The 12,981-nt window shown below is 39.8% G+C and overlaps 1 protein-coding gene across 2 annotated transcripts in view; it reads left to right on the top strand.

Moving 5' to 3' along the window:
- The window catches only part of WDR43 (WD repeat domain 43), a 259,278-nt gene extending 246,776 nt beyond the window's left edge, over window positions 1-12,502 (top strand). For both annotated transcript variants that reach the window (XM_077959804.1, XM_015112006.3), the window contains 6 exons: window positions 559-590; window positions 2,526-2,589; window positions 5,463-5,576; window positions 6,312-6,381; window positions 10,751-10,800; window positions 10,901-12,502. In XM_077959804.1, the coding sequence (XP_077815930.1) occupies window positions 559-590; window positions 2,526-2,589; window positions 5,463-5,576; window positions 6,312-6,381; window positions 10,751-10,800; window positions 10,901-11,083 (513 nt within the window). In that variant the 3' untranslated portion in view covers window positions 11,084-12,502. The remainder of the gene's footprint in view (window positions 1-558; window positions 591-2,525; window positions 2,590-5,462; window positions 5,577-6,311; window positions 6,382-10,750; window positions 10,801-10,900) is intronic.
- The last annotated feature ends 479 nt before the right edge of the window (window positions 12,503-12,981 follow it).

The following is a 12,981-nucleotide window of genomic DNA, read 5'->3' as shown; positions in this document are numbered from 1 at the left end:
GTATTAACATGTGGACTGGTGTACTGTTATTGGTGGGGAAAACTGCGTACCTAAAAAAGCAGTGTCTTGTATAGAAAAGGTTGATCATATGTTTTTGTAATACTACCTACTATAAAAATTTGCCTAACCTTGATTTTTTTCTTTGTATTTTAAAAATTGAGATATAATTCACATAGCATAAAATTTAACTCTTTTAAAGTATACATTTTAGTGTTTTTCAGTATGTTTGCAAGTTATGCAATTGTCACCCCAAAAAGAAATCCTGTATCTATTAGCAGTCACTCTCCATTCTTCCTTCTCCCAGTTCCTGGCAATCACTAAGCTATTTTCTGCCTGTGGATTTGCCAGTTCTGGACATTCCTTCATATAAGTCCTATCCTAGACTTTTATCAGCTAATTACTCTGATTTTGGGAATGTCTTCGTAGACTATATTATGCTAGTTTAAAATAGACTACTTATTAGAATAATAATTTCTCAGTATTGTCATTGTGTCATAGGAATTGACAGCATTGGTTGCGTCTGAAGTGCTGTTGTTAATAGTGTTTTTTCTTCCTTAGCTTACAAAGAGGTTACAAGGACATCCTAATAGGTAAGATTAAACAGGTGACTTAAAAACAGTGTTGTCTGACAGCATGAAATTAAATATTAGGTGGTTCTGATTTCTAACTAATAAAACTTTTTTTTTTTTTTTTTTTTTTTTGAGACGGAGTCTCGCTCTGTCGCCCAGGCTGGAGTGCAGTGGTGTGATCTCGGCTCACTGCAAGCTCTGCCTCCTGGGTTCATGCAGTTCTTCTGCCTCAGCCTCCCGAGTAGCTGGGACTACAGGTGCCCGGCACTGCTCCCGGCTAATTTTTTGTATTTTTAGTAGAGACGGGGTTTCACTGTGTTAGCCAGGATGGTCTCGATCTCCTGACCTCGTGATCCGCCCGCCTCGGCCTCACAAGTGCTGGGATTACAGGTGTGAGCCACCGCGCCTGGCCAGTAAAACTCTTTAAATGTCAAATATTAACCCCCTGTCATCTGCCTTATTTTAAGTTGAATGATTCTTATTCTTAGTGTTTTATTATAGTTTTCTTTTGGAGAATGCCTAAATAGATATTTTAGCTTTATTAGCAGGTCATTTAAATGATTAGTCTTATTTTATTTAATAACTTAGTGTTGATGTCACAAAATAGCTGCTTATAGTACCTGCCGAACCTCTGATAGCTGCTTAAGACTCTGTAAAAATATATTTTAGCTAAAAGACTAAATATTGTGTCTTTTTTCTTGATAATCTGATCAAACATTTAAATAAGATGACATCTTAAAGATCCTAAGCTTATAATATATTATCATCAGTATCTAGATAGTAAAATATGTAGGTTTTCTTATAAAAAATTTTTTTCTCATGGGCTGCATAACCCTTCCGAGCTCACAAAGGAGGAAAACTGGCCGGGCGCGGTGGCTCACGCCTGTAATCCCAGCACTTTGGGAGGCCAAGGCGGGCGGATCACAAGGTCAGGAGATCAAGACCACGGTGAAACCCCGTCTCTACTAAAAATACAAAAAATTAGCCGGGCGCGGTTGTGGGCGCCTGTAGTCCCAGCTACTCGGGAGGCTGAGGCAGGAGAATGGCGTGAACCCGGGAGGCGGAGCTTGCAGTGAGCTGAGATCCGGCCACTGCACTCCAGCCTGGGCGACAGAGCGAGACTCCGTCTCAAAAAAAAAAAAAAAAAAAAAGGAGGAAAACTAAATAATTCATTAATTGTGATTGTTTTTTGCACACTTTTGGTCTGTATTTGCCTTTTAATGTTAATAGAGGACTGCTGTTCTTGACAGAATAGGTTTTTATGTTTATCGTTAACATAAAATGCAAAACCAGTTGAACTCAATTTGGATGAAGATTACTGCCCTCATATCAGTTAATTAGGAAGCAAAGCATGGGTTTTATTTATTTATTTATTTATTTATTTATTTATTTATTTTTTGAGACAGAGTCTTTCTCTGTCACCTAGCCTGGAGTGCAGTGGCACGATCTCGGCTCACTGCAAGCTCTGCCTCCTAGGTTCACGCCATTCTTCTGCCTCAGCCTCCCGAGTAGCTGGGACTACAGGCACCTGCCACCATGCCCGGCTAATTTTTTTGTGTTTTTAGTGGAGACGGGGTTTCATCATGTTAGCCAGGATGGTCTTGATCTCCTGACCTTGTGATCCGCCCACCTTGGCTTCCCAAAGTGCTGGGATTACAGGCATGAGCCACCGTGCCCGACCTTATTCTTGAACTGTTATAGAGGAAGGGGTTTTTGTCCTGTTCTCTGATGTGGCCCCCAATCCCTGCCCAAGATCTATGACACAGATCTCAGATAATCTGAAAGAGAAAACGGAAAGTGATATATACACAGTGATAATATTTATTATAGTCATCTTCACAGAGCAACATTTATAGATCTTCACTTGTCTGTCTGGGTTTTTGTAATAGCTCAGTTGAATTTACTTTTGAATTTGTGAACATCAGTTTACTTGGGTTTTGTTTTGTTTTTCCCCAGTGCTGTGCTAATGGTTCAGTGGCTAAAATGTGTGTTGACAGTTCATGCATCATACCTGTCCACGGTGAGTCTTTTCAGCTTCAGTTGCCAAGTATGAATAGTTTGGCTTTGATAAGGATTGTAAACTTTGACAAGTATGGCTGAACAAAACCATCCTTTCCCCATCTGTCCTTCAGCCTTTAGATGCTTCCTTTGGAGATTTTGTTTTACTCCAGGTGCAATGACACGAGCCCTTTCATGATGTCACTGCTGTGGCCTTTTATAAATTGGCCTCTCCCTGCCCCCCTCCGATTTAAAAATTAGCATGTATTCTATAGAGATGTTTACAAATACAGAAAGGAGAAAAGTTATATAATGGCGTACTAGGATTTAGATGTTTTTCTACACACACACACACACACACACACACACGGCAAGTTTTAAATGTTTTTATACATGCTAACATGTCTGTCCTGCCTTGCCCCAGGAGGATAAACTGTAGTTAATGGTAACAGTAACATAAATAAATATTTACTACCTGACAATTTGCTGGTGCTTCTGTCAGCTCTTGATTGCCTATGCAAATAGAAGAGGGAAAGCAACACCAGAAAAAAAAAATTTGTATTCATAATATGAGTTGGGTTCTTTGCCACATCATTACATCTGTTATATTTTAAGCTGGAAATGAAAGTATTCAATTCTTTTTCTTTATCTAGTGTTTTACATTAAGTTTTAAGTTTTTAGTGGATAGTTGTAAAAAAATCCTGAATTGTTCTTTAAACTGTAGCTCTTCTTAACACAGTCGCACCCAGCTCTTGCCTTGTTGCACTTCCTTGTTCTCTGTCACTGGCTCGTTTGCCTTCAGTGGCTTGAATTAGGGAAAACTTGGTTAATCTGCTTTGAGGTCAGTAGTTTGTTCTTTGTGTGTCTGGGGAGAACTCGGTAAGATGCTGGAATGGCGTGGAGACAACAGTAAGGATGGATACTGGGTCTCCCAACCTGTAGGATTCTTGGGAGGTGACCTGGGAGCTCTGGTAAGAGGGTGGCCAAGGGGTATTACAGTTGCATGAACGATCCCAGCAGATGTCGGATCTTAGGAATCTGGATGGCAAATGGGGCAACACTAATGTGGCCTCAGTTACTTGCTTAGAAGTGAGGAGAGACCAGGAGGCCTTGTAGTGAAATCTTTTCTGGAATCAACTCCTGAGGTACAACTATCAGAATAGTCGTGGTGTAACATTCACGGTCATGGCAGAACAGACCAAAGAATGGTATAGGGAGGGCCCCTCAGCCCGTAGCAGTTATCGAGGAAACCATGTTTTTCCTCGCTCTTTTCCTTCATTTCTTCCTTCCTTTGCAGATATTTTTAAGTGCTTTCTCTAAGCCAAGGGCTATGCCAGGCATGGGAATTCAGCACTGTACAAAACACTCTGGTCCCCATCTTCTTGGAGCTGATAGTCTGACCAGGGACACAAAAGGGAGGTGATAAATTGGAATGCAGTCACCTTAAACCTTGCTTTACTAATTTTCATGTCTGTCTGCTGTTTAAAGTTAACATTTGAATGAAACACTTATTTACTAAAGTATCAGAAACAGGAGTGCAGGGAAAGGCTAATCAGGGGTAAAGAGTGGGGTCCCTTTTTCTGTAGTGCTACAGGGACAGATGAAAGCATGTCCTGGGGGTAGGGGGTGAGTTGGGGAAGCCAGCATTGTTCTTTTTTTGTTTTTTCTTGAGACGGAGTTTCGCTCTTTTTGCCCAGGCTGGAATGCAATGGCACGATCTTGGTTCACCGCAACCTCCGCCTCCTGGGTTCAAATGATTCTCCTGCCCCAGCCTCGCAAGTAGCTGGGATTACAGGCATGTACCACCACGCCCGGCTAATTTTTGTATTTTTAGTAGAGATGGGGTTTCTCCATGTTGGTCAGGCTGGTCTCGAACTCCCGACCTCAGGTGATCTTCCTGCCTCAGCCTCCCAAAGTGCTGGGATCACGGGTGAGCCACTGCACCCAGCCGCTAGCATTGTTCTTAGAGCCCAGAGATGGGAGGAAAATTAACCAGATGCAGGTGTTTGAAGGCAGTGGGACAGGAAGACCTTTGTTCTGGACTTCCAAATGGCTTCCTTTAAAAAGAGGCATTTATATTTTTCCAGTTGCTTTTTATAGTTGATCTAGGATAGAAAAATTATGGCCATGATGGTTTCCTTTCATAATGTTAAAAATGATCATCTGTGTGAAAACAGAGAGAGCAAGGGGCCTTTAAGATTTTATGAGAAAGGCAAATTACCATTGTTTTATTCCTCAACGAACCTGGAGGAGCCAGGCCTTTATCAGTCGTGTTGTGTTCCAAATGTAACAGCAATATTCTCAATACAAAAGACTCCGACGAGAGCAACATGGGAGCAAAAAAGAGAGTGTTCTACTTTGATTTTGTAAGCATGCTTCAGAGGACTCATTAACAGGAAGTATATTTAAAATGCAAAAGGTCAGCTTTGTACTGTGTTCTGCTGGTCTCTGGGAGCTGGGAAAAGGTTTCTCTACCTCTTTGGGCCTTATAGTAAGGGTAGATAATATGTTAGCATCAGAGGATAAGATTCAGAGGAAATCTGGAGGTATGTGGTAGAGGCATTTTTAATTTCCTGTCTACTTTATACTGGATATTGGCCTTATCTGAAATAATTCGATCAATACAGAAAAGTCCCACCTTGCAGTTTCACTCTCTTGCACTTGTATCATTGTTTTTTTATAAGACTATTATTTTTTCCTCTTAGGACATTGAGGGTCTTCTGTGAAAATTCGTGATGTTGTTAGGCTGTGTTGCAAGTAGCCACTGCCACTGGAAGTACTTGTAAGCAGATGTGTGTGGTGCAGTGGCTAAATACTGAGGCATAGCTGAGCATGATTTGCATGTTTGTCATCTCTAATATGTTAATAGTGCCAAATGATCATTTTTTTCTCTAGTTGCCTGACCTGGTACCCCAGCTGGGGACTCTCTACCAGTTAATGGAAAGCAGAGTCAAAACTTTTCAGAAACTTTCACACCTTCATGGAAAGCTTATTCTTCTGATTACACAAGTGAGTAAATTGTATTGTTCTTGGCTAAAACTTTTGGATATGGTAGGAATGGAGAGAGGAATAGGGATCATTTTGAGACAGGGTCTTGCTCTGTTGCTCAGGCTGCACTGCAGTAGCGTGATCATAGCTCACTGCAGCCTTGCTCAGGTGACTCCCAAGTAGCTGGGACTACAGGGATGCACCACCATGCCTGGCTAATTTTTAAATTTTTCGTAGAGATGGCGTTGCCCAGGCTGGTTTTGAACTCCTAGGCTCAAGGGATCCTCCCACCTTGACGTCCCAAAGTGCTGGAATTACAGGCGTGACCCACCACGCCTGGCTGAGAGCTCCCTGTTTCAATAAGAAATTGGTAAATCAGGATCTAGTCTTTAACTTGGAAAGCTTATCAATTTGACAGTAAGAAAGCTTAGTTGTGCCTATTTCAACTTTTACTCAAATTTTTTTCTCACTGTTGTGTTTCAATTGTTATACAGTTAGTAAGTTACAGGGTATTTATACAGTTAAAATTCTGGCACAGAAGGATATTCTAATCACCTCAGAGTTTTTCAGCTTTACAGAGTAATTCTTTCTCTCTTGTATCTGAAGGATTTTTTTTTGCTCTGTATTGTGTGAAAGTCCTCCATTACGGTGGTGGAGGGTGAGTTAGTAGCAGTGGGAAGGTTAGGAATGCTGGTGGTTGTGATACTTGGGATATGCTTACACTCTACTTCAGAACAGTACTTCATCTTCTTCCAGGTAACAGCATCAGAGAAAACAAAGGGAGCACCTTCCCCTGGACAGAAGGCAAAGTTGGTGTATGAAGAAGGTAAAGATTGGGGGCATGGGATGGAGTCTAGAATTACAACATTCAGTTTTCAGTGACTGAGTTCTGTTATCTTTGTGGAAACATCAGTGTAAGATCTTCCTTTGGCGCCGGGCGCGGTGGCTCAAGCCTGTAATCCCAGCACTTTGGGAGGCCGAGACGGGCGGATCACGAGGTCAGGAGATCGAGACCATCCTGGCTAACCCGGTGAAACCCCGTCTCTACTAAAAAATACAAAAAACTAGCCGGGCGAGGTGGCGGGCGCCTGTAGTCCCAGCTACTCGGGAGGCTGAGGCAGGAGAATGGCGTAAACCCGGGAGGCGGAGCTTGCAGTGAGCTGAGATCCGGCCACTGCACTCCAGCCTGGGCGACAGAGTAAGACTCCGTCTCAAAAAAAAAAAAAAGATCTTCCTTTGGCAAGCCTCCTCTAATTAAAATAGGCAAGTCCATGGCAAAAGTCTGTGGTTGATCAGATAAGAAAAGAAAAGGCACAAGTATAATACAATGACAAAAAGGGCATTAGGTATGGAAGAGATTTTTTCTTTTTTTTTTTTTTTTTTTTAAGACAGGGTCTCAGGCTGTTGCCCAGGTTGTAATGCAATGGCGTGCTCACAGCTCGCTGCAGCCTCGATCTCCTGGGCTCAGTGCAGTCTTCCTGCCTCAGCCTTCTGAGTAGCTGGGACTGCAGGCGTGCTACCACCATGCCTGGCCAACTTTGAGATTTTTTGTCAAGACAGAGTTTCACTATGTTGCCCAGGCTGGTCTTAAACTCTTGGGCTCAAGTGATCCCAATGTGCTTGGATTACAGGTGTGAGCCACCGTGCCCAGCCAGCTATGGAAAAGATTTAAATAGAAGAATACTATATGAACAAACTTAATGTTAATACATTTAAAAATCAAGGTGGTATAGTTAATTTTTAAGGAAACATTAATGACCAAAATTGACTTTAAAATAAAAAGTTTGAAAAAGCCAGTAGCTCTAAAATTGACTTTATAAAACCTCTCACAAGATACGCCCAGAAATTTTGAAGGTTATTTGATCAAGCCTTCAAAGAACAAGTCTTTTTTTTTGTTGTTTTTGACGGGGTCTGTCTATTGCTCAGGCTGGAGTGCAGTGGCTCGAGGTCGATCATAGCTCACTGCAGCCTCAAACTCCTACACAAGCAATCCTCCTGCTTTAGCCTCTAGAGTAGCTGGGACTGCAGGCTTGAGCCACTGTGCCTGGCTAATTTTTTTTTTTTTTAATTAAGGTAGAAATGAGGTCTCTTTGTTGCCCAAGCTGGTGTTGTGCATGTGGCCTCAAAAACAGTCTTCTCGCATCAGCTTCCCAAAGTGCTGGGAATAGAAGCATGACCCACAACACTGGGCTGTCTTTTTTGTCATGTACTAACAATTTAGTCATTTTATGAGCCAAGTAGAATCTTGATAACAAAACCTGGAAATGTCAAAGAGAGAACATTTTAGATCATCCTCAAATATCCTGAGTAGCAAATTGATCGTAGATGTAGAGTTACAGCTAGACCAATGGATTGCCATAGTTACCCCTGAAAAACCCGTAGCTCTGTGGACTCTTGGTGTATTAATTGATGGTGTGTATTGTCTCATTGTGGAGAAGATAGCCTGCTCAGTAAATCGTTAGAAACACGGTAATTTACATGGAACAAAAAATTTTACCATCATCACATGACACATCACATTCCATATTGTGAGAAATGGAGAAATTTAAAAGAGTAAAAATGGTCAGGTGTTGGCCATGATTTGGGAAATGGGAACTCATGCTGTGGTGGGAGTATGTGTGCATTCTTATTAGAGAGCAACTTTGTAATCTCAAAGTTTGCAGTTTGCATATCCTTCCATTCATCGGGGGCAGTCCCAAAGTGATCCCAAAGTGCTTGGATCCCGAAGTGCTTTTGTGTGTCCCAAGGACCAACACTTCTCCAAGTATGAACAGATGACCTATGGGGATGCCCGGAACTCTTCGAGAGGCTCATGATGTCCTCCACCTTTCAACCAGTCTTCTGTGGGAGGCTAGATTTTCTTCATATAGTTCAAATAAAACAACATATCCAAAAAATAGAATGCAGAAGCAAATATGAGAAGTTCATAACAGTGCCACTCTACTTAGTAGAATTTGTTGTTGTTGTTTTGGAAATTCCATTTTTCAATTTTAGTATATGTGTTGCCGAAGTGAGCACAGAAATACCATTTTTCACTAAAACATTATTTATGTTAACATGTAATGGATGGGCATTTGTAAACAGATTAAATATTCTTAAATTTAAAAATTGAATTTGAATGTGATAAATATAGGTAGACTTTTCCCACATAACCAAAAACTTTTTGGAGCCCTCAGTTTTTTAAGAATGTGAAAACATTTTAAGGCTAAAAGGCTTGACAACATAGCTTTAAAACATAAATGTAAAGAGATTATATAAGTATGTTCATTACAGCCTTTATAATTAAGAAAAAGACTTGTAAACAACATAATTCTTCATTAGTGGGAGCATGTTTAAAATGATTTATTCCTTTAGCATAACACTACTTTAGCCAGAGTGCCTGGAGTTGAGGTCGAGTTAACATGCATAAGTTTGATTACAAAATCAAGTCATAAAATGATACCTTCTGTATAGCATCGTATAATTGTAAAGGATTAGTACGCAAAATAAGGGTGGCTTGAACATAAGCTCCGCGATACTGTAACGTTCGGTTTGGCAACTGAGGTGGCTACTAAATGACTAACGGGTGGTTAGTGTAGACAGCGAAGCCGGACAGAGGGATGAGTTACCTCTCCGGCCATGCGGAGCCAGATAGCATGACACTTCACCATGCTGCACATAACAGCACACAATGGAAAACTCAGAAATCCTTAATTTGTTACATTTTCCGTTTGATAGTTTTGGACTGCAGTTGCCAAGGGAAACTGAAACTGGGGAAAAGGAACACATATTGGGGGAACTGCTGTATAAGTCTTTCGTGAATATGTACATGTGTAATTCATGGGTAATATAATGTATATGTTATAACAGCATACTGAGGAATGAGAAGCTCACAATAGTGGTTTCTTTTGGGGCATGGTCTTAGGGAGATGGGCATGTAAGGGAACTTCATCTGGAGATAATGATTTATTTTCTTAAGAAAAAGTAGATAGAAGAAGGATGTTAGAATGTCTTAAAAAATAGGAACCCCATTCTATGATAACATTAGCACACCTAACGAAATCAATTCCTTAGTTTTATCCAATGCCCAGTTTATCTTCATCTTTCTCCAGTTATCCATAAAATACCCTTTAAAGCGGTTTTTCCCATACTAGACTCGAGTTGTGCATCATGAGGTTGAATCTGGTTACTGTGTTTCTGAAGTCTCTTTTTAGTTTTTAAGAACTCCCCTTTTCATGACATGGACTTCGCTGGAGACTGGGAAGTGTATTTCACAGAATGCCCCACCTTGTGGTTGTGGATTTGCTTCCTTTTGGCTTCTTTTAGTTTGCTCCTGTAAGCTACAGTTCCTTTAAACTGAATGTGAGGTCTAAAGGTTTGATTAGATTTTATTTTTGGAGGGGTTGCATCAATGCTCATCACTCATATTATATCACACCAAGAACCACATTGTGCGTGTTCACAGTTTTTTCCTCTCCATTGTGAGATACATTGTCCTTAGTGCTTAGAAAATAATCTAGCTGTGTTAATTTTTTTTAATGTTTGAGTGTTTACCCCCCCCCAACAATCATACATCTAATTTATCAGTTGCTAATATTACATTGTTAGTACTTTGTGGATTAAAAATAATGCTAATTCTTCCATAAGCCAGCTTTTCTGTGTTGAAGTTTTCCTCATCCACTGGGGCTATTTGGTGGCCCTGATATGGCTTAGTATTTTAAGATGAGATTTTTGTAAGGGGTTTGGCTAGTTGGTTTGGCCCAGTGAGATCTTGAAGGAATAATATAATGAATATACCTTTATATATGTAAGAATAAATTAGCCAGGTGTGGTGGCTCACGCCTGTAATCCCAGCACTTAGGGAGGCAGATGTGAGCAGATCCTTTAAGTCCAGGAGTTCGAGATTGGCCTGGACAACATGGTGAAACCCCATCTCTACCAAAAGTTAGCTGGATGTGGTGACTACTCAGGAGGCTGATGCAGAAGCCTGAGGCTTGAACCCGAGAGGCAGAGGCTGCAGTGAGCCAAGATCGCTCCACTGCACTCCAGCCTGCAAAAAAAAAAAAAAAAAAATTAAAGTTATGTCTTAGTTGGATAATTGCTAAATGTAAATAATATTTCTAAAAGTAAGTTCAGGAATCTGGTTCTGTTTATTTTCCAGGCTATACCCTCTGTTTTCTTCTAAAATTAAGGCTGGATTTTTTCTCCCCTTACAGAATCTTCTGAAGAGGAGTCTGACGATGAAATAGCAGATAAGGACTCTGAAGTGAGTGATTTGTTTGCTGTATGTACATCAGCCTGTATATCCTCATAGTCTGTAAGAATGAGGCCTTCATGAATGCTTTCCTTGTTGGTATTTCTACTAGGATAATTGGGATGAAGATGAGGAGGAGAGTGAAAGTGAAAAAGATGAGGACGTTGATGAAGAGGAAGATGAGGATGCTGAAGGAAAAGATGAAGAAAATGGTGAGGACAGAGATATAGCAAGTGAAAAAGAATTAAATGGAGATTCTGACTTAGATCCTGAAAATGAAAGTGAAGAAGAATGAAGACAGCAAAGCAAGCCGGTCAAACCATATAAACTCTGGCTCACCTTGCCCAGTGGTGAGGGTTGCCTCTGTGCCAGGATGCCAAGGACCGCTGCACATTTCCAAATTCACAGCGGTGGATCCCATGCCACTTTGCTGTCCTGAGCACCCCAGACTTGACTGTGTAAATAAGAGTGTTTCATTCAAATGTTAATAAACTTTACACAGTATATAGACACATTTTCTGCAATGTACTGACATCAGTGTCCAATATATGGTATATTTTTATAATATAATATCCTAGTCTGATTGGTTATATCAAGAATTGACAAGTGCAGATAAAGACCTTTCCCATAGGAGTTCAAGAACTGGACTGTTGTGAAGGAGTCAGCTCTTATCTCAGGTTGGTATCTTTCATCAAATCCAGATGCAAAGCAGCACTAGTGAAAATTTTTTTAATTTAGTACATTTAATTTGATACATTTTCATAAAATATGAAGGGATAACTAAAAACTGAAGTGAAAATGATGGTAATTAAAAAAAATCATCAGTATCCCTAGTTTATGTATTAACTGTGATAATCTGACATGAGTCAGATTGAATATTTGGAGTGCTTCCCCAAAATAACCACTTATTTTTTAAGCTGTCATGTGAAGTATTTTTTTTAAAACAAAACAAAAATTATGGTCATTAAAAAAGCTAGATTAGCCTTATTAAGGATTTTTCTTGACTGCAAATTGCTTGTAAAGAATCATCAGTATATAGATTTAGAAGTGCTCATTACCTGCAACTTTTAAAAAAATTCAGTTATAGCTGCTTTTGAAGAGGTTTTCATTTTATTTAAATTACTAATGGATCAAAGAACAATTGTTTATTTTTTCTCTTTGGTTTTAGATATTAATGATAACCTTGTTGGAATTTTTTTCCAAAGAAAATATTTTTATAATTAAATAATTTAATGTTTTCCTTCCTTTTCATTACCTACTCTTGGCAGTGTTAGGGTATCTGTTTACCTTCAAAATGATAAATCTCACTCAAGATTTTTTATGTATGTATAAATATTTTGGTGTGCTACAAAAGCCTTTGCAAATTATCAGTAGTTTTTTTTTTTTTAAAAGAATGAGCCGATATTGGCTTAGTGCTCACTAGGGGACATGCAGATGGAAGCTCACCTATAAGAAATGGCTGGACAGATGGATTTATTTTTTCCCACCTGTGAATATGTAAAACAAAACCATTATCTTTGAGGGACTTTTTAATACCAATGGCAGAACAGAGATTTGTGTGCTCAACTTAAGAGCCAGAGCCATATAAGCATCTTGGGAAAGCAAGTTTGAACCAGCTGCTGGTGTAATGTACAGTTATATTTGTCTATAAATGGAGCTGTTTATGGCAATTTAATACCATTCTCTTTGTAAAGTGAATAAATATTCATCTTTACCCAGTGCTTGTCTTGTGGTATATGTAGAAGAATACAGCCACATGTTTGGGCTTATGGTGTGAAGGTTTTTAAAAAGCAATTTTGCTCCCCTGGCATTAAATAGGTAAATGCTTTCAAAGCTTGTGGATAACCTAGAATTTGCAACGAAGTGAAAGAATCAAGACATTTGTGTTAGTCTAGTGTCAGCTATAGGTTGACACTAGACTATCAACCTATAGTCTAGGTTGATTCTTCATGCATTCCCACTTGGCTGGGTTGTGACTTTCAGAACCCAGGGCTGTAGTGACAGTAAAGAAAGAGATATGTGCTGGTAAATTCAGTCCTGTACTGGTAACCAACACTTGGCTTATGAGTCCGATTTCCCTTATACCTAACTCTGCCTAAAGAAGTAAATGATGACAAACCATATGGTAATTTCTAATTATTTTTTTGGTTTAGAAAAATCCAGAGTTAAATGAGGCTTGTTACGAAAAGAATC

This window comes from Macaca mulatta, chromosome 13 (genome assembly GCF_049350105.2).
Source record: "Macaca mulatta isolate MMU2019108-1 chromosome 13, T2T-MMU8v2.0, whole genome shotgun sequence".
Classification (NCBI taxonomy): domain Eukaryota; kingdom Metazoa; phylum Chordata; class Mammalia; order Primates; family Cercopithecidae; genus Macaca; species Macaca mulatta.
The sequence above is the reverse complement of the archived record's forward strand: the minus strand, read 5'-3'. Positions and strand labels throughout refer to the sequence as shown.